This window comes from Bos indicus x Bos taurus, chromosome 15, assembly GCF_003369695.1.
Source record: "Bos indicus x Bos taurus breed Angus x Brahman F1 hybrid chromosome 15, Bos_hybrid_MaternalHap_v2.0, whole genome shotgun sequence".
Classification (NCBI taxonomy): Eukaryota; Metazoa; Chordata; class Mammalia; order Artiodactyla; family Bovidae; genus Bos; species Bos indicus x Bos taurus.
The window spans coordinates 35,021,537-35,042,612 of record NC_040090.1 but is presented as its reverse complement, the minus strand read 5'-3'; the positions used below and the strand labels follow the sequence as shown (position 1 = coordinate 35,042,612).

The following is a 21,076-nucleotide window of genomic DNA, read 5'->3' as shown; positions in this document are numbered from 1 at the left end:
AAATACAAAAAACCTCGATTAGCCAAAGCTATCTTGAGAAAGAAGAATGGAACTGGAGGAATCAACCTACGTGACTTCAGGCTCTACTACAAAGCCACAGTTTTCAAGACAGTATGGTACTGGCACAAAGACAGAAATATAGATCAATGGAACAAAATAGAAAGCCCAGAGATAAATCCATGCACATATGGACACCTTATCTTTGACAAAGGAGGCAAGAATATACAATGGATTAAAGACAATCTCTTTAACAAGTGGTGCTGGGAAATCTGGTCAACCACTTGTAAAAGAATGAAACTAGAACACTTTCTAACACCATACACAAAAATAAACTCAAAATGGGTTAAAGATCTAAACCTAAGACCAGAAACTATAAAACTCCTGGAGGAGAACATAGGCAAAACACTCTCTGACATATATCACAGCAGGATCCTCTATGACCCACCTCCCAGAATATTGGAAATAAAAGCAAAAATAAACAAATGGGACCTAATTAACCTTAAAAGCTTCTGCACATCAAAGGAAACTATCAGCAAGGTGAAAAGACAGCTTTCAGAATGGGAGAAAATAATAGCAAATGAAGCAACTGACAAACAACTAATCTCAAAAATATACAAGCAACTCCTACAGCTCAACTCCAGAAAAATAAATGACCCAATCAAAAAATGGGCCAAAGAACTAAATAGACATTTCTCCAAAGAAGACATACAGATGGCTAACAAACACATGAAAAGATGCTCAATATCACTCATTATCAGAGAAATGCAAATCAAAACCACTATGAGGTACCATTTCACACCAGTCAGAATGGCTGCGATCCAAAAGTCTACAAGTAATAAATGCTGGAGAGGGTGTGGAGAAAAGGGAACCCTCTTACACTGTTGGTGGGAATGCAAACTAGTACAGCCACTATGGAGAACAGTGTGGAGATTCCTTAAAAAACTGGAAATAGAACTGCCTTATGATCCAGCAATCCCACTGCTGGGCATACACACTGAGGAAACCAGAAGGGGAAGAGACGTGTGTACCCCAATGTTCATCGCAGCACTGTTTATAGTAGCCAGGACATGGAAGCAACCTAGATGTCCATCAGCAGATGAATGGATAAGAAATGGATAATACACAATGGAGTATTACTCAGCTATTAAAAAGAATACATTTGAATCAGTTCTAATGAGGTGGATGAAACTGGAGCCTATTATACAGAGTGAAGTAAGCCAGAAGGAAAAACACCAATACAGTATACTAACGCATATATATGGAATTTAGAAAGATGGTAACAATAACCCTGTGTACGAGACAGCAAAAGAGACACTGATGTATAGAACAGTCTTATGGACTCTGTGGGAGAGGGAGAGGGTGGGAAGATTTGGGAGAATAGCATTGAAACATGTACAATATCATGTGTGAAACGAGTTGCCAGTCCAGGTTCGATGCACGATACTAGATGCTTGGGGCTGGTGCACTGGTAGGACCCAGAGTGATGGTATGGAGAGGGAGGAGGGAGGAGGGTTCAGGATGGGGAACACATGTATACCTATGGAGGATTCATTTAGATATTTGGCAAAACTAATACAATATTGTAAAGTTTAAAAATAATATAAAATTTTAAAAAATAAAAGAAAAAAAAATAAATTACATATGGGGTTGTCATCCTAATCACTTTAGTATTTGGACCTTGTAAAATTCTTAACCCAGCCCTGAAGACAAAGACTCTAAGAACAAAGGGTTAAGGAATCAAAGATGAAAGATAATATACTCACAACTATTTATACCCAAAAGTTTTGACATTCTGCAAGAGCATGCCGTCTCCCAAACACTAACTTAACTACAAGGTTATGATTATTAGCTGGGATTTGAAGCTCAATAATAATACTGCCAGTTAATGTGAATCTCAGTCATGAAGACTTGAGATTTTTGTTTTATGAAAACAGAGAATTTAAATTCTTTTATGCCATAAATGTGCATTCAGAGTCCATGAACTATGCTCTGCTTTTATTTAGGGATAGAATATTTTCCTTCCAGACCCCATTCTTCCCATTTCTTGGTAGAAACATGATATGGAGTGCTTCTCTTGGCTTCCTGCTAGTGCATAGGACACTACTGCACAACCCACTCGCAGTGCCTACCAGCCCTGCTGTAGGACATGATTTCTCCTGGTGCTGTTCTTCACTTCATATCCTGTACTTGATGGGAGTATGTGACATGCTGCTCCGACACTATTCAATTAGTGTTTGTCTTTATACTGGTGCCCTTGCTTACTGCATATGTCACTTACAGAAGCAGTTTAAGGGGCTTGACAGCGCTGGAGGAACCATGCATTCATGAGGCATGTGCAATTGATAACAGACCAGTTTACATGCCTTATGAAGGTAGTCAGGAGACAGATCTCTAGGCTTGCCTCTCCATATTCTGATACCATGAGCTAATGAAAGAACAAGGTTTAGGGGGTCTTGCTGTGCTAATGGGATTCCCAGGTGGCTAAGTTCATAAAGAACCTGCCTACAATGCAGGAGACATCAGAGATATGGGTTCAATTCCTGGGTTGGAAAGATCCCCTGAAGGAGAGCATAGAGACCCACTCCAGTAATCTTGCCTGGAGAACCCCATGGACAGAGAAGCCTGGTGGGCTACAGTACATAGGTCACAAACAGCTGGACATGACTGAAGTGACTGAGCAAAAATACTGCTCATCCTTGGGTCAACTGACCTTGCAATTTCTTTTTAAACTAGTTGCCCTAATAATCATATGGTAAGTAGGTTTGATCACTCATCTTTCTGAGGTCAGGTACTTGATTTAAACAGAGTCACATATTTCTGAAGTCTTACAGCATCATGATGATTGGGACATAAACTCTGGGTTGAGAAGTTTGAAAAAAACCTTTATACATAATTTTCACTTCCCGGTTCTTTTTATGAAACTAAAATTCCTGATTGGAAAAGCAAATTTTTTTCTAGATACAGGATGAAATTTTAAGAGGTGTTTTGAATTAATTGTGGAAGCTATAAACAATTTCATTGTCCCCAATGTCAGAATTTGAAAAAAAAAAAAAGATTTTGTTTTACCCCAGTCTAGCTCGCTCTTTATTCTCTTTCTTCTTTTCTTTCTCCTCTTCCTTCTTCTGATGCTCATCTTTACTCTTTTCCTCTATCGTCCAAATTTCTGTCAGTCAGTTCAGTTCAGTCACTGAGTTTTGTCCAACTCTTTGCAACCACATGGACTGCAGCACACCAGGCTTCCCTGTCCATCACCAACTCCCGGGGCTTGCTCAAACTCACGTCCATTGAGTCGGTGATGCCATCCAACCATCTCATCCTCTGTTGTCTCCTTCTCTCTTACCTTAAATCTTTCCCAGCATCAGGGTCTCTTTCAATGAGTCAGTTCTTCACATCAGGTGGCCAAAGTGTTGGAATTTCAGCTTCAACATCAGTCCTTGCAAAGAATATTCAGGGGAAAAAAAAAGAATATTCAGGACTGATTTCTTTTAGGATTGATTGGTTTGATCTCCTCCCTGTACAAGGGACTCTCAAGAGTCTCCACCAACAACATAGTTCAACACAGTTCAACACAGTTCGGCGCCCAGTCTTCTTTATGGTCCAACTCTCACATCCATACATGACTACTGGAAAAACAGCAGCTTTTACTAGATGGACCTTTGTTGGCAGAATAATGTCTCTGCTTTTTAATATGCTGTCTAGGTTGGTCATAGTTTTTCTTCCAAGGAGCAAGTGTCTTAATTTCATAACTGCAGTCACCGTCTGCAGTGATTTTAGAGCCCCTCACAATAAAGTCTGTCACTGTTTCTGATGTTTCCCTATCTATTTGCCATGCAGTAATGGGACCAGATGCCATAATTTTAGTTTTTTGAATGCTGAGGCAATGGCAAACCTCTTCTTGCCTTGAGAACGCCATGAAGAGTGAAAAATTTCTTCAGCCTTTTTCAATATATCTTACTATAGCTCTCTCTCTCTCTGCCTTACCCACCTCTTCCTAACCTAATTTAGTTCTCCATTTCATTTACACTCAAAGTACAGACAACTTTTTTCTTATTGGTTTTAATGAGTAGTTGACTAATTGGCTTAGTAGAGTAATTAGACACAGGAAGTATAAGTAAAGGAAAGCAGTCAAGTAAATGAAAAATTCACTTCTATAAATACTAGAAATTCTGTATATTTAAAATTAAATACATATCCATCTCATTAAAATATTTCTTATACAGTTTATCTCATTTCACATGCTAGCAAAGTAATGCTCAAAATTCTCCAAGCCGGGCTTCAACAGTACCTGAACTGAGAACTTGTAGATGTTGAAGCCAAATTTAGAAAAGGCAGAGGAATCAGAGATCAAATTGCCAACATCCACTGGATCACAGAAAAAGCAAAAGAATTCCAGAAAAACATCTATTTCTGCTTCATTGACTACACTAAAGTCTTTGATTATGTAGATCACAACAAACTATGGAAAATTCTTAAAGAGATGGGAATACCAGACTACCTTACCTGCCTCCAGAGAAACCTGTGTGCAGGTCAAGAAACAACAGTTAGAACTAGACATGGAACAATGAACTAGTTTAAAATTGATGAAGGAGTTCATCAAGCCTGTCTATTGTCATCCTGCTTATTTAACTTATATGCAGAGTACATCATGTGAAATGCCAGGCTGGATGAAGCTCAAGCTGGAATCAAGATTGCTGGGAGAAGTGTCAACAACCTCAGATATCAGCGCCACCCTAATGGCAGAAAGTGAAAGAGGAAAAACAGAGTCTCTTGATGAAGGTGAAAGACGCTTAAAGTTGGCTTAAAACTCAACATTCAGAAAAATGAAGATCATGGCACCCACTCCCATTATTTCTTGGCAAATAAAAGGGGAAACAATGGAAACAGTAAGAGACTTGATTTTCCTGGGCTCCAAAATCACTTAGGATGGTGACTGCAACCATGAAATGAAAAGACACTTGCTCCTTGGAAGAAAAGCTATGATTAATCTAGATAGCATATTAAAAAGCAGAGACATCACTTTGCTGACAAAGGTTCATATAATCAAAGCTATGGTTTTTTCAACTATCATGTACAGATGTGAGAGTTGGAACATAAAGAAAAAGGCTAGGTGCTGAAGAATTGATGTTTCAAACTCTGGTGCTAGTGAAGACTCCCTTGGACTTCAGGAAGATCAAACCAGTCAATCCTAAAGGAATCATCCCTGAATATTCATTGGAAGAACTGATGTTGAAGCTGAAGCTCCAATGCTTTGGCTACCTGATGTGAAGAGCTGAATCATAGGAAAAGACCCTGATGCTGGGACATATTGAGGGCAGGAGGAGAAGGGGCAACAGAGGATGAAGTGGTTGGATGGCATTAAAGACTTAATGGACATGAGTTTGAGCAAACTCCAGGAGACAGTGAAGGACAGGGAAACCTGTAGTGCTGCAGTCCATGAGATCACAAAGAGATGGACATGACTGAGCGACTGAACAACATCAATACAAATTGATGAATGTGCTAATTTACTTGACTTTGGTAATCATTCAAATGTGTACATATATAATATCATCACATGCATACATATAAAAATCACATTGTATAAGCTAAATACAGACAATTTTTATTTTTCAAGCATACTTTCATAAAGCTGGATAGCCTGAGTTAATTTAGAATTTGATATCCTCCAGAGAGCCTTAAAAATAAAGTGGGGTAAAATTATTTTTAGCAAAGAAAAACAAAAACTCACCACCAACAGAACTGCATAAAGGAAATAAGGCCTAAGTTTATGTAAGAAGGAACACATACCAGTAGAAACAGTAGATATTGGGAACATTTAAATGGAAATTTACTGTCCTACCTACTTATATGTATATGAGTTTTAAATTTTATAAGAAGTAACTTAAACCAACAATAGTATATGTCAGAAAGCACATACATGGACTAAATTTTTTCTAAGATCATTTACTAAACAGAAAGTGATAAGATTATTCATTTATATTAAGATTTGATAAGTTATTTGGGCATTTGTAGGGCAATGGCTAAAGTAATTTTAAAGTTATTTACAAAATAAATGTAAATGAGACTTACGATAGTAATAAACATAATTCAGAGAGCAAAAGTTTTGCTGTGAAAGATTTATAGTTCAGGTTGAAGTAATAATGGCAAACATAAGATAATAATTTAACAAAACAAATAGCTGTAATTGTGTCAAATGTGCTTGAAATAGTAGCATACTTAAGATACTAAAATTGCCAGACTGGTTTAAATATAAATTGTTTCATATGTGAAAAATGAAACAATTATCAGGATATTAAGAGGCTGAAAGAAAAAGGATGACTAAATGAGTTTTTATGACTAATTTTAAACTCTACAAGTTCCACAGTCATAGAAAGTGACACAGTCACCATTTTATTCCCGGTAGTTATGAAAATAGACACGCAAAGTGATTATAATTATATTGAGAGAAGAAAGAAGCTCAGTAAAACACCAAATGGCCCACCAAAAATGGATACATTAAAAACTTCTGACATAAACATATTAACCAGATATTGAGAAAAATAAAGAAAAATGATATAATCTACTTGATGCAACTACAAGGGACAAAGAATATGCAGCACTGAATGCTGATAAGTGGTCTGAAGAGCTGATGGAAATTAAATGCAATTCAGTTCAGTTTAGTTCAGTCACTCAGTCGTGTCCAACTCTTTGTGACCCCATGGACTGTAGCATGCCAGGCTTCCCTGTCCATCACCAACGCCTGGAGCTTACTCAAACGCATGTTCATCGAGTCAGTGGTGCCATCCAACCATCTTATCCACTGTCATCCCCTTCTCCTCCTGCCCTCAATCTTCCCAGCATCAGGGTCTTTTCCAAAGAGTCAGTTCTTCACATCAGGTGGCCAAAATATTGGAGCTTCAGCTTCAGCATCAGTTCTTCCAGTGAATATTCAGGTCTGATTTCCTTTAGGATTGACTGGTTTGATCTCCTCCCTGTACAAGGGACGCTCAAGAGTCCTCTCCAACACCACAGTTCAAAAGCATCAATTCTTCTGTGCTCAGCCTTCTTTATAGTCCAGCTCTCTCATCCATACATGATTCCTGGAAAAACCATAGCTTTGACTAGATGGACCTTTATAGGCAAAGTAACTTCTCTGCTTTTTGGTATGTTGTCTAGATTGGTCATAGCTTTTCTTCCAAGAAACAAGCATCTTTTAATTTCATGGCAGTTAAATATTTACAAAAGAGACCCAATATAGATGCATATTTAGCATAATTTTTATGAAAAAATTATTTTTCTACATCTCATGAAATTGCATATTTAGCTTCATAAGATTTAGATGTCATTCTTTTTTCTTTGTTTCAGTTTTAATATTTTCTTTACATGGTCATAGATCTGCTTAGTTCTGACTCCATATATGACAGGGTTGAGCACTGGAGGTACTATGACATAAAGATTGGCCAGGAGTATATGGATATAGCGGGGAACATTTTGTCCAAAGCGATGTGTCATGAAGGAAAAGAGGGCTGGTGTATAGAAAGCAAGAATCACAAAAACGTGAGAACCACAGGTGCTAAGGGACTTGAGTCTGGCTTCATGGGAAGGAAGACGAAAAACAGCACGGAGTATCTGAACATAAGAAAGGGCAATGGCTATGATGTCAAACACTAGATTACAAATTGCACATAAGCCATAAATAATATTGATCTTGATACTGGCACAAGATAGGCGAGCAAGACCCATGTGTTCACAATATGTATGAGGGATGACATAACTCCCACAGAATGGTAATCGCAAAATGAGAAATACAAACGGAATCACAAAAATAAATGCCCTCCCTAAAACAGCAAGGCCAATCTCAGAAACAACCCTGTTGGTGAGGATGCTGCTATATTGGAGGGGGTTGCAGATGGCTACATAGCGGTCATAAGCCATTGCCAATAGGACTGCTGACTCCATAAGTGTGAAGCTGTGAATGAAAAACATCTGGGAGAGACATGCTTCAAAGAGGATCTCCTTGAGACAAAACCAGAAGATCCCAAGCATCTTAGGGATGGTAGCTGTGGAGAGACCCAAGTCAATGGTAGCCAACATGGCCAGGAAGTAGAACATAGGCTGGTGTAGACTGCTCTCAGCCTGGATCACAAATAGGATAGTGAAATTCCCTATCAGTGCTGTCAGGTACACAGCACAAAAGGGGAAGCCAATCCAGATGTGGAGTGTTTCCAGTCCTGGGATTCCCAGCAACAAGAAGAAGGAGGGGTGAAACTGGGTATCATTGGGAGGGGACATCCAGCTGGACAATTCATATGTCTTCAGAACTGTAGACTCACACAGTCTATAGGCCACCAGATAGTTTTCTGTAGCTTTGACGACCTAAAGGTAGTATAAGAATACTCCATTAGCTACCTTCTCTCATTATCACAGTCATCACCAAGAGACAACCCTCATTTTGACCATTTAAAAATTCTGCAATCTCTAAATACAGTTATGCTATGCTAAGTCAATTCAGTCATGTCCGACTCTGTGCTACCCCATAGACGGCAGTCCACCAGGCTCCCCTGACCCTGGGATTCTCCAGGCAAGAACACTGGAGTGGGTTGCCATTTCCTTCTCCAATGCATGAAAGCGAAAGGTGAAAGTGAAGTTGCTCAGTCATGTCCAACCTAGCATCCCCATGGACTGCAGCCTACCAGGCTCCTCCATCCATGGGATTTTCCAGGCAAGAGTAATGGAGTGGGATGCCATTGCCTTCTCCACTAAATACAGTTATGGACATGAATTCCACTTGATTGAATGGCAACACAAGGCTTAATACACAGGATGGATAATAACATTTCAAAAAGCATGTGGATTCATCAAAATTTATAACAAAATATTAAAAATTACTTTAAAAATTAAATGGATTCATTCATTAGTATTTAGTCATGAATATTATAAAATAAGGTAGGGATAATAGTGAAAACAGCAACATCAACTACCAATTATTGAGGTGCTCCTGCTATTTGTAAGACGCTTTGCAAAAATTACACTGAATATTTTTAAAAAACACCTTTGAAGAAGAGCACATTTTACATGTAAGTTATATAAAATTCAATGTGTTTAAAAGATTTATGAGAAGTTTAAAATGTTTTCAAAGGAATATCTTGGAGATTAAGCTAGAAAGAAAAGTAGTGAAAGAAAATGGAAGAAAAATAGAAATAAAAGCTATGCCTTATCTATGTTTTACTGCACACAAACATATAATATTCCACACATATTATACAAATACACATTTTTAAAACTCACAACATCTACCTGAATAAAATATGTTAGTATTTCTCATTTACAGCTGAGTCAGTTACAATTTTAAACTATATGTCAAAATGCCAATCAAAAATGAGAGAGACAAAAAATTAGGAATATTGTTAAATTAGGCACATGAAAATTCAATCATTTTCAAGGTTCCCTATATCTTTCTTTACATCTTCATGCAGCTTGCTTATAACATTTGATAGGAGATTTCCAAAGCATCTATGCATTCATGTGTTTAAGTATTTTGTAGTGAAAAGTCGCTCTTCTGAGTATTTGAAGATTCCATGGCAGCAATACTAATTACGACCACATTTTCAGTAAGTCAGGATATTATCTAGGTGCTGATATAAAGAGGAGAAAAAATAGTGTAATAAACATGATTGGAAGAAGCAGTTGAGTATGAATGGTAAACCTGAAGAGAAGCAAAGTTAGCAGAAGGAGGCACTCTGTGGCAGTTGTGACAGAAATAAAGGCTATTTCCCTGGGGTTATGTCATTATGACAGACTTGTAAGTACCTTCAAAGGGTATGGCAATGAATGGCAGGAGGAGTGAAAGTAGAATTCATTTACGGAGGCAAGTTGTTCTGTGAATCCCATGGGTGAATATAAGCAAAAAATCAAAAACATTTTCCTTTCTTTTCCAGTATACAAATATGCAACAGTTTAAAAGCTAATGAAAGTTTACTTTGAGTACTAAAGGGTAGATGTGATTGCTAAAGGGTAAAAATAAGCTACTTCTCTGGCTTTTCTAAGAAGGAAGGAATAATACTATATTATTCCTATAATACTATATTATTTCAAATAATATAGTATTATAATTATATTATATAATATAGTATTATATAATAATCAAATAATACTATATTATTTGATTGATAATAATTTAAGTGAAAATTATATCTCCCTGGACATATATAATCACACCCTATGGTGGTACAGAAGGTAAATATCAGGGAAGTAGCCAGAAAGTGGTATGATTAAACCAAGTGGAAGACACATATAGACAAGGAATACACACACACAAACACACACACACAAATTAGAGTAGAAACAAGGAATATACAGAAAGGAATAAGATCTGTCTTGTCAGCTATATAAACTTTAATGTTCCTGTGGACATTAAATAGTTTTGCTTCAGTCAGTCAGTTCAGTTGCTCAGTCATGTCCGACTCTCTGCAACCCCATGGACTGCAGCACACCAGGCCTCCCTGTCTATCACCAACTCCCAGAGTTTCCTCAAACTCATGTCCATTGAATCGGTGATGCCATCCAAACATCTCATTCTCTGCCGTCCCCTTCTCCTCCCTCCTTCGATCTTTGGGATTCTCCAGGCAAGAACACTGGAGTGGGTTGCCGTTTCCTTCTCCAATGCCTGAAAGTGAAAAGTGAAAGTGAAGTCGCTCAGTCGTGTCCGACACTTAGCGACCTCATGGACTGCGGCCTACCAGGCTCCTCCGTCCATGGGATTTTCCAGGCAAGAGTACTGGAGTGGGGTGCCATTGCCTTCTCTTAATCTTATGTTTAAACCATCTTAAACTTTCATTCCTGCCCATAGGTATTCTATCCATTTGATGTTACCATGAGAACACCCTGATATTTTCTCCTTGACTCCCTTGGATTTAAATTGGTAAAAATATCAGTATTATGTCCAAGCCTCTGATGGACAAAAGCACATAAACAGTAATGGAAAGTTCCATCAAATAAATTTTAAAAACTCCCTTCAAGACATAATTGAGATATATACTCAAGGTAATGGTGAATGACCTCATACAGACTAAATATCCTTTTCTTCTGTGTCCTTAAACATTGTAGGCTAATAGTGTATGTAGTGAAATACTGTACATATGAACAATCTACAACTGCATGTCCTAACATGTATGCATATTACCAAATGATGATGAGAGAAAGAAATTGGCTATTTATATAAAAGTTAAAAATAGTAAAAACTATTCTAGATCCTAAGAAGTCAGGATAATTGTTACTTTGTGGAATACTGGTAGTCAGCATCAGTGGGACTCCCAGGGTGTTGATAATGTGTGTTTATTTACTTATATACTGGCTATACAAATGTAGTCACTTTGTAAAATATTGAGCCATGCTTTTATGATGTGTACCTTGTTTATGGATATGAAAGTTCAACAAAATATTTACGAAGTATGAATTCTTTAGTGCTGACAAAATATGTCATTTATTTTTATATCCCCGACATAACTTAGTACAGTATATTTCATAAAGTTAAAAATCAATATTAAAATGATTCATGGTCATAAAGACATCCTAGGCTAGATATAATTTGTGCTCTAATCTTGTTAATAGTTTCATGCATGTTATGTGTTATTCATTAAATATACATTATTGGATGTGTTCTGTGTTGAAAACTGTCCTGAAACATTTCACATTTGAGGTTTGTGCAATCATGAATAAAATGTTATGCAGTTGACCCTTGAACAATTTGGGGGTTGTGGTACAAATTTTCCTTGCAATAAAAAATAACATGTAACTTTATTGTTGCCTTCCATTTCTGCAATTTCACATTCTCTGATTTAACCAATCTGGGATCATGTAGTATTATAGTATTTATCATTGAAAAAAAACAAAGGTACAAAGGCAATGGCACCCCACTCCAGCACTCTTGCCTGCAAAATCCCATGGACAGAGGAGCCTGGTGGGCCGCAGTCCATGGGGTCGCTAAGAGTCGGACAAGACTCAGCGACTTCACTTTCACTTTTCACTTTCATGCATTGAAGAAGGAAATGGCAACCCACTCCAGTGTTCTTGCCTGGAGAATCCCAGGGATGGGGGAGCCTGGTGGGCTGCCATCTATGGGGTCGCACAGAGTCGGACACAACTAAAGCGACTTAGCAGCAGCAGCAGCAGAGTTACAAAATTCAAAGATCAACTGGATATAATCTGATGCAGTACTGAAAAACAAGGATATTCAAAGGAAATGAATTTCTAAAAATTCATAAAGCTATTCCACAAATAGGGAAACAAGTTCTACATCAATATTTGAATTCAATCATGTAATCTACTCTTAAAGGGCTTTCCTGGTAGCTCAGATGGTAAAGAATCTGCCTGCGATTCAGGAGACCCAGGTTTGACCCCTGGACCAGGAAGATCTCCAGAGAAGGGAATGGCAACCAGTACAGTATTCTTGCCTAGAGAACTCCAAGGACAGACCATATTGTATTAAAATAAAATGGAATAGAGTTTCTCAGAATTATAAGACATCCTTAGTCATACATACATAGCATCTCTCAATACCAAGATCAAATGCTTCCCAGTAATTGTCATCATTGTGTGAGGCAATTCTATAAATGTATTTTTGTAAGCTCTAGAAAGATAAGTCCTGTGATATTGAACATTTCATATTTTATTTCTATTTTATCTTCACGTTTTCCTTTAAAGATGTTTGTTCCTCTGATTATTTAGTAAATATTGGTGATTCTTAACCATCAGCTTTAGCTCCTGTTATTTCTCATTTAATTTAATATTTCTAAATAATCTTATCCACATCCATTGCTTTAAAAACTTTCTTTATAATAAAGATTACTAAATAAATATCACTAGTCCTCAGGACTGTGACAAATTCAGATTCATATAACCAAATTCCTGAGTAACTACCTTCACATGCAAAAATATTACAAATAGAATATTTCTATAATTTAGTCCCCAATCCTGCTTCTACAAAACTCTAACTTCACCTTAATTGTGCTGTTATCAGCCTCAGTAAATGGTATTACTATTCAGTGATTTAGCCCATCCAGAAATATGAGCATTGCTCTTTTCCCTTCTCCACCTGTGCAAAAAAGATCAACACTTGATTCTATTTCTAAAAATGTCATTAAATATAGTACCTTGTCTCCATCCTAACTGGGATGATTTAAGCCATCTATATTTTCTATAGTACAGTACTTTCCAGTGTATAAGAGCATGAGCTCTCATTAAGATTGGGTGTGTTAAAAGCCAGCTTCATGATGTATTCACTCTAGAGCTGGGAGAAAGTAAGAAGTATTACTTATTAGCTGTGTGGGTCTGCACAAGAACTTTAATATCTCTGTACCTCAATTTATTCATGTAGAAAATATAAATAAGAAGTGTAAATAAATCCTTAAAATTATTTAGAACATATAATTCTTTCAAAACACTTTGAACTGTATTCCAAAGATACTAGCTATCGACCTTTCTTTAGATATCAGGCAGACATTTTTTTTTTTTTTTCTGAAATGTATGCTGAATAGATTTAGGCTGAAATCCAAATAAATGCCTAGGATTATATGGTCCTTCCTAAATGTGATAATATTCTTTCCCTAAACTCCATCATTTGTCTCCTTTCCTCAAAACTTATCCCATATCTCTTTTCTTTCTCTTCCATTCTTCTTTCCTTTCGCCTATCACTATGTGTCCTGTAGATGCAGTCTGAGTTGGGGGACAGAGAAGACTCAGTAACTAAAACTATCACAACATTGTTAACCAGCTATACTTCAATATTAAACAAAAAGTTAAAATAAACAAACTCACCAGACTGAACACCAGGATCAAATTCTGTCTGTTTTGTCTCAGTCTGCTCAGTCTTTATGAGGAGATTTTCATGAGGAAATCTCCCAGAGCCAGTTTTGTAAAAGGACATAAGGTCTCTGAGGATTCTAGTTTCTAATCTGGCCCTGAGTCATGATTAGAAAGCCATGATTACTAAGAAAAAGAAGACAGAAAAAAGTGAGGTTTCTTGATTACCTTGTGAATCTCCATTAACCTTTCATTAACCTGCTCCATCTTACATCATACAATAATAAATGGAGCTCATTCTCTTACCATCTCAGATCTTCATTTAAGGAGATAGTACAATTCTGTGTTCAAAAACAATGACTCTCACGTCAAAACACTTCTGTTCTACTATTTATTTATTTATATGTTTACCAATCAAAAGTGATATTGGATCTATTATTTAACCTCTTCATTTTATTTTACTTCTTTTTCAATTGTTCTTATGTTTTACTATAGCAATTCACTTTTCATTCATAGCTAATCTCAAATCTAATAATTTACTCCAATTCTTTTTTACTGACTTTGCTTGCTTGCTTGGTAAGGCGCTTTAGTCGTGTCCGACTCTTTGAGACTCCTTGGAATGAATCCTGCCAGGCTCCTCTGTCCATGGAATTCTCCAGGCAAGAATACTGGAGTGGGTTGCCATTTCCTTCTGCAGGGGATCTTCCCGACCCAGGGATTGAATATGCATCTCTTGTATCTCCTGCCTTGGCAGGCAGGTTCTTTACAACTAGCACCACCTGAGACTCTTGGTCTTATTGACTTTAACACTGCAATCAAATTTTTAGTTATATTCAATAGGTAGAATTAATAAAATTTTAATGAATTTTTCAAATATATCAGTAATTTTAAGCAGATGTTCATAATGTGTTTTAGATGTTTCAACTAAGTCTAATTATTATATAAAAAAATAAAAACATTATTAGTGTGTTTATTGACTTACACAGTCCTTTTGCCTTATTTTTTTCCCAGAAATAGCACCTAACTAATATATTACAATAATTGGACTTGCAGAGGCTATGTAATGCCAATAAATTTTTTGTGGTTATTTGAGCAATACCCAACCTAGATAGCATATTCAAAAGCAGAGACATTACTTTGCCAACAAAGGTTCGTCTAGTCAAGGCTATGGTTTTTCCATTGGTCATGTATGGATGTGAGAGTTGGACTGTGAAGAAGGCTGAGCACTGAAGAATCGATGCTTTTGAACTGTGGTGGTGGAGAAGACTCTTGAGAGTCCCTTGGACTACAAGGAGATCCAACTAGTGCATTCTGAAGGAGATCAGCCCTGGGATTTCTTTGGAGGGAATGATGCTAAAACTGAAACTCCAGTACTTTGGCCACCTCATGCGAAGAGTTGACTCATTGGAAAAGACTCTGATGCTGGGAGGGATTGGGGGCAGGAGGAGAAGGGGACGACAGAGGATGAGATGGCTGGATGGCATCACTGACTTGCTGGACGTGAGTCTGAGTGAACTCCAGGAGTTGGTGATGGACAGAGAGGCCTGGCGTGCTGCGATTCATGGGGTCGCAAAGAGTTGGACACGACTGAGCGACTGATCTGATCTGATCTGATCTGACCAATACCCACAGTACTTAAGATCTTGTTTTTAAAAGAAGGTCCAATATGTGGGGTTAATAATTTGCTGTGCTTGAGTTTTTAAAACACTTTTATCTTTGAATTTGGAAAGAGTGACAGACTATTTTCTAGGGTTCCAAAATCACTGTAGACAGTGACTGCCACCAAGAAATTAAAAGAAACTAACTCCTTGGAAGGAAAGGTATGACAAACCTAGATAGCGTATTAAAAAGCAGAGACATCATTTTGCCAACAAAGGGCCATCTAGTTAAAGCTGTGGTTTTTCCAGCAGTGATGTACAGATGTGAGAGTTGGACCATAAAGAAGACTAAGAGCCAAAAATTGATGCTTTCGAACTCTGGTGCTGGAGAAGACTCTTGAGAGTCCCTTGGACAGTAGAGTTCAAACCAGTCAATCCTAACGGAAATCAATCCTGAAAATTCATTGGAAGGACCCATGCTGAAGCTAAAGCTCCAATACTTTGGCCACTAGATGAGAAGAATTGACTCACTGGAAAAGATCCTGATGCTGGGAAAGATTGAGAGCAGGAGGTAAGGGGGTGACAGAGGATGAGATGGTTGGATGGCATCACTGACTCAATGGACATGAGTTTGTGCAAACTCCCCAGGACACAGTGAAGGACAGGGAGGCCTGGAGTGCTGCAGATCATGGGCCATGGGATCCCAAAAAGTTGGACACTGACTGAGTGACTGAACAACAGCAATCTTTGAATTTATATTCTGGAATTGAAATCTTATGTAAAAATGAGGCAGATGATAGGGTTTGAAATCAGACATATACCCATTGTATCAGACTCATATACATTCACACCTGCTATACTCCTATCTTCCAAGAATGATATTTTGCCACTTGTTACCCTACCCTGGCCCAGAGACTGCTGCTGCTCTCTCTTGCCCTTGGCCTGCTTCAAATTCTGAAGTTATCCACACTGGTAACCAGTACTCTACTTCATAAGACAGGGGCCCTGTGTTCCTGTGCAAGTTTTCTCTTACCCAACAGTTATCCTCACACTCCAAAGAAAGAACAACAGAAGATAAAAAAAGAACACCATAAATGCTTGAAAGAGAGAGATCGTCGTGAAATGAAAATATCTCCTGCCATTACCAATAAATATGAAACATCACCACCATCATCAATTTCTGGCCTCCAAATGTGAATGAGGGATCCACAAACTGTGATCCAGCGGAATCTGCCGCCACCACCCAAAGATGACTGCGGAGGAGCTGGGGGAATGCAAGAGAAAGCCATCTGCCACGTCAAAAGGTGAACAGGGAAACATGATTGGCTCCAGATAGCTGAGGTGCATATGAAAGGAGCCTAGAGGCTTGCATCTTCCCGTACAAAGAATGCTAAATACCAATCTTTGATGTTCAGACTGCCTGCTCCTTCTGTTGCAAAATAGCATAGAGCCTGACTTCCCCTCCTGCCTTCTGGGAGCAGTTTTCTGAGTTACTAGGATGCTGACTCCTGGACTCAAGAGTCCTAAACATTCCCACCAAATGAAAGAACTCTCTACTTTTAGGTCATATGTCTTTTTTTTTTTTTCAGTCAACACTATCAAAGAAAAACAAAGCTCTTTATTTCCCTCCTGCATTTTCAACAAGGACTCTGTGGGGGAGTGTGTAATTTCCTCAGTTTTGTCTCATGGCAGCAAAAATTTGAAGTGACAGATGGAGCAGTGTTACAGCTCAGTTTTATTTAAAAAGCAAAGGAAAACACATCCTCGAGGAATGAGGGCAGGTTGGCCCAAAAGAGAAGAGAAGAGGAGAGAAGAGACGAGAAGTCCCTCCTTCTCAATTTTGGCTCCTCTTATTATATGTCTTTTCCTCCTCCCCCTGGGCCTGCCCTGTGTAAATTGGGCTAGCCAGGAGGACCTGAGGTCCTCACTTAGGTCCTTGGACCTTCCTTTCTATTTTTGTGGGCTTTTGCCTTCTTTGTCTTTTAGCCACCTCCATTCTGGACTCCTTTTTCCTATTCTAACTTCCTAACAACCCCAGGAACTCCACTTTGCACTGGGCTTCTCAAATTCTGCAGCCAGCAGTGGTTAAGACTGAAGATCATACCTAATATCCTGAAAGTTCAGGGCACTGTTATGGACTGAGAGTTTACAGACACTTCAACACTTAGTGTTGAAACTCTAACCCCCAATGTGATAGTATTTTCAGATGGGGTTTTTGGAATGTAATTAGGGTTGGAGCAGGTCATGAGGGTGGGGCTCTCATGATGGGATTATTTGTCTCATACGAAGAGCTTCCCTGGCAGCTCAGATGGTAAAGAATCTGCCTGCAATGCAAGAGACCCAGGTTCAATCCCTAGGTTGGAAATATCTGCTGGAGAAGGGATAGGCTACCCACTCCAGTATTCCTGGGCTTCCCTGGTGGTTCAGCTGGTAAAGAATCCACCTGCAATGTGGGAGAGCTAGGTTCGATTCCCAGGTTGGAAAAATCCCCTGGAGAAGGGAATGGCTACCCACTCTGGTATTCTGGTCTGGACAGTTCCATGGACCACATAGTCCATGGGGTCACAAAGAGTCAGAAATGGCTGAGGGACTTTCATTTTCAAGAAGAGGAAAGGCCATATGTGGACAGCAAGGAGGCAGATATCTGCAAGCCAGGAAGAAACCTCTCAGAGAGAACTGAATCAGCTTGGCCCTTGATTTTGCCCTTACCTGGTTTAGAAATGCCATTGAGCAAACTGTAGAACAGCTATAATTAGAATCCAAGCCTTTGTTTGTACAGCTTCTACATCGCCCACTGAAGCATTTTAATTGTATGTGCAAAATCTAGCCTTAACTATTTGCTATGATGACTTTCCATCACAACTAGGAATCAGAGTGATGAACATAATTTATAAATGGTCCCCTTTTCCTCTCAAGCTATTTTTTCTAAACAACTTTTTCCAGATTCTTCTGAGGAATACACTTGTTCTCTTCTTCAAATTCATCTGAATTTTACCTGAATACACCTGAATGCATACTGTCTCCCCACTTTTGTATTTCACAAAATAAACTCACTAACAAAAACCTAGAAGAAAGAGGGGAAGAAGAGGCAATTATTTGGAGGGAAAATCTTTTGCTAAGCATAAAGGGAAGTAATGAGGAGAGCTGTGAGAATATTTGCAGCAAGAGCACTACCTAAGTCAGTTGTTGGAACCCAGAAAGTATTAAGAAAGAGAAGGAAGACAGAGATCTAGCTGTATTTTGATAGTCCAACTCAGAAAAACAGAGTTCTAACTTTATGGTGGCTATCCAATTGTGTTGGCAGATTGAGGTATTACTGCTAAAAGGAATTGAGCCCCAATGAAGTCAAAGAGAAGAGCAGAAAGTTCCCATACTAGACACTTAGTTCAGAACCTTATAACACTGTGAAACAGGTGGAAATTCCTAAGTGAGAGTTGAAATCTTAGAACTTACAAGTGGGAAAGTGTACAGATGTCTGGTTATATAACTGGAAAACAAGTGAATGAATAATATCACTCTCCGAGGATTGTAGATCATCTGGAATTATCTAAATAAATGTGAAAAGGACTATACCAGCACAATAAAGCATATAATTTGATGTTTCTCAGCTCATCCCTATTCTCTTTAATCTGTTATCCTACCCAACATCCTGCTAAAACTGAAGCAGTCTTAGTCAAGTTGATAAATGACCTCTAGTCACCAAACCGAAACAAATGCCCCTGACCTCGTCATAATACAACTCTCATCAACATATGAAACTGTTGACTATTCTTTCATTTGAATCTTGTTGGTGTATATATCCAAAATAAATTAAAACATGATACTGAAAAAGATAGCTGCTTTCCCATGTTTCTTGCAGCAATATTCACAAGAGTTGAGATATGAAAAAAAAAAAGAACTAATTGCCAACTAAGGATGGATAAAGAAGATATTGTGTATATACACAATGAAATATTATTTAGCCAAAATAAAGGAGAAAATCCTGTAATTTTTGACAACATGGATGCACCATCAGGACATTAAGCGAGAGATAAGTCAGACAGAGAAAGACAAATGCCATATGATATCACTTATATGGGGGACTCTAAAAGAGTTGGATTCATAGAAACAGAAAGTAGAACAGTGGTTATCAAGGACTAAGGATGGGAGAACTGAGGAGTTGTTGGTCAAAGTTACAAACTTGTAGTTAGAAGATGAATAAATTCTGGGTATCTAATGCACTGTACAGTGACTACAGTCAATAATACTGTATTATATACTTTAAAATGGGCTTCCCAGGTGGTGTTAGTGGTAAAGAACCCACCTGCCAATATGGGAGACATAAGAGAAGAAGATTCAATCTCTGAGTTGGGAAGATCCCCTGGAGGGAGGGCATGGCGACCTACCCTACAGGTTCTTGCCTGGAGAATCCCCAGGGACAGAGAAGCCTGGAAGGCTGCAGTTCATAGGTTTGCACAGTCAAACACTACTAAAGCAACTTAGAATGCATGCATACATACTTTAAAATCTCTAACAAATTAGTTTTTAAATATTCTCACCACAAAAAAGAGATAATAATTGTATGATGTAACAGAGTATTACCAACACTAATTAATAATCATATTACAGTATGTAAGTATATTGAATACAGTTCTACACCTTAAACCAACACAATATTTTAGGTCAATTATATCTCAATAGAAATTAATTGAGATTGTAAGGATAAGGCAATTTGTACATGGATTGTGATATGAGGATTTATAATAAGAAGTATTCAGCTTCAGTCCTTGTTTCTGGCACAGAGCACTTAAAATTCTTGGAATTTCCTAAATGATAAGAGCCACAAAAGTGTCTTTTTTATGTTAATGGAGTGACTTTTAGGTCCTCACCTAAAATGAGGGTGGGGGAGATGGTTGCTGGCAGAGACAATCCTGTAATTAAGAGGATTGCAACATTCCATCTGGGGAGGGGAGACGAGCTAGAGATTGAGTTCAATCCCCAATGGTCAATGATTTAATCAAATATTATCTGTGTAATAAAGCTCCAGTAAAAACACAAATGATGGGATTTGGAGAGCTTTTGGGTTTGTGAAGATGTGGAAATTTGAGGAGAGTAGTATGCCTAAGTGAAGTGAAGCGAAGTCGCTCAGTCATGTCCGACTCTTTGCGACCCCACAGACTGTAGCCTACCAGGTTCCACCATCCATGGGATTTTCCAGGCAAGAGCACTGGAGTGGGGTGCCATTTCCTTCTCCAGTAGATCTTCCAGACCAAGGGATTGAACCCGGGTCTCCCACATGGTAGGCATTGTAGGCAGACACTTTACCGCCTGAGCCACCAGGGAATGTTAGTATGCCTAAAGAGGGCATTAAATTCCAAGGGTTTTAGGGACTCTGTGCTAGAAATAGGGAGTAAAGCCGTGTTCTCTTAAGTAAAATTTTTCTCTGAATTCTGTAAGCTGCTCTAGCAAATTAATTTGACCCAAGGAGGAGGTCATGACAATCCATCCCAGTATTCTTGCTTGAAAATTCCATGGACAGAGGAGCTTGGTGGGCTACAGTTCATGAGGTTGCAAAGAGCTACACACAACTGGAGTGGCTTAGTACACAAGCACACAAGGAGGAGGTCATGGCAATCTCTGATTTATAACCAGTCAGTCAAATGTACAAGTAATAACTTTAACTTGCAACTTGCCATTGAAGTCAAAAGAGTGAGTTTAGA

At 38.3% G+C, this 21,076-nt stretch overlaps 1 protein-coding gene across 1 annotated transcript; it reads right to left on the bottom strand.

Annotated features, from left to right (window-relative positions):
* Positions 1-7,314: 7,314 nt before the first annotated feature.
* Positions 7,315-8,277, bottom strand: LOC113904951 (olfactory receptor 52E2-like). Its single transcript, XM_027562014.1, has one exon. The coding sequence runs from the start codon at positions 8,269-8,271 to the stop codon at positions 7,315-7,317; it is 957 nt and encodes a 318-aa protein (XP_027417815.1). The 5' UTR covers positions 8,272-8,277.
* Between the last annotated feature and the right edge of the window lie 12,799 nt (positions 8,278-21,076).

Bases quoted from the DNA above. Each gene is read 5' to 3' on its own strand.
- LOC113904951 (XM_027562014.1), bottom strand. From the start codon at position 8,271: ATGTCCCCTCCCAATGATACCCAGTTTCACCCCTCCTTCTTCTTGTTG.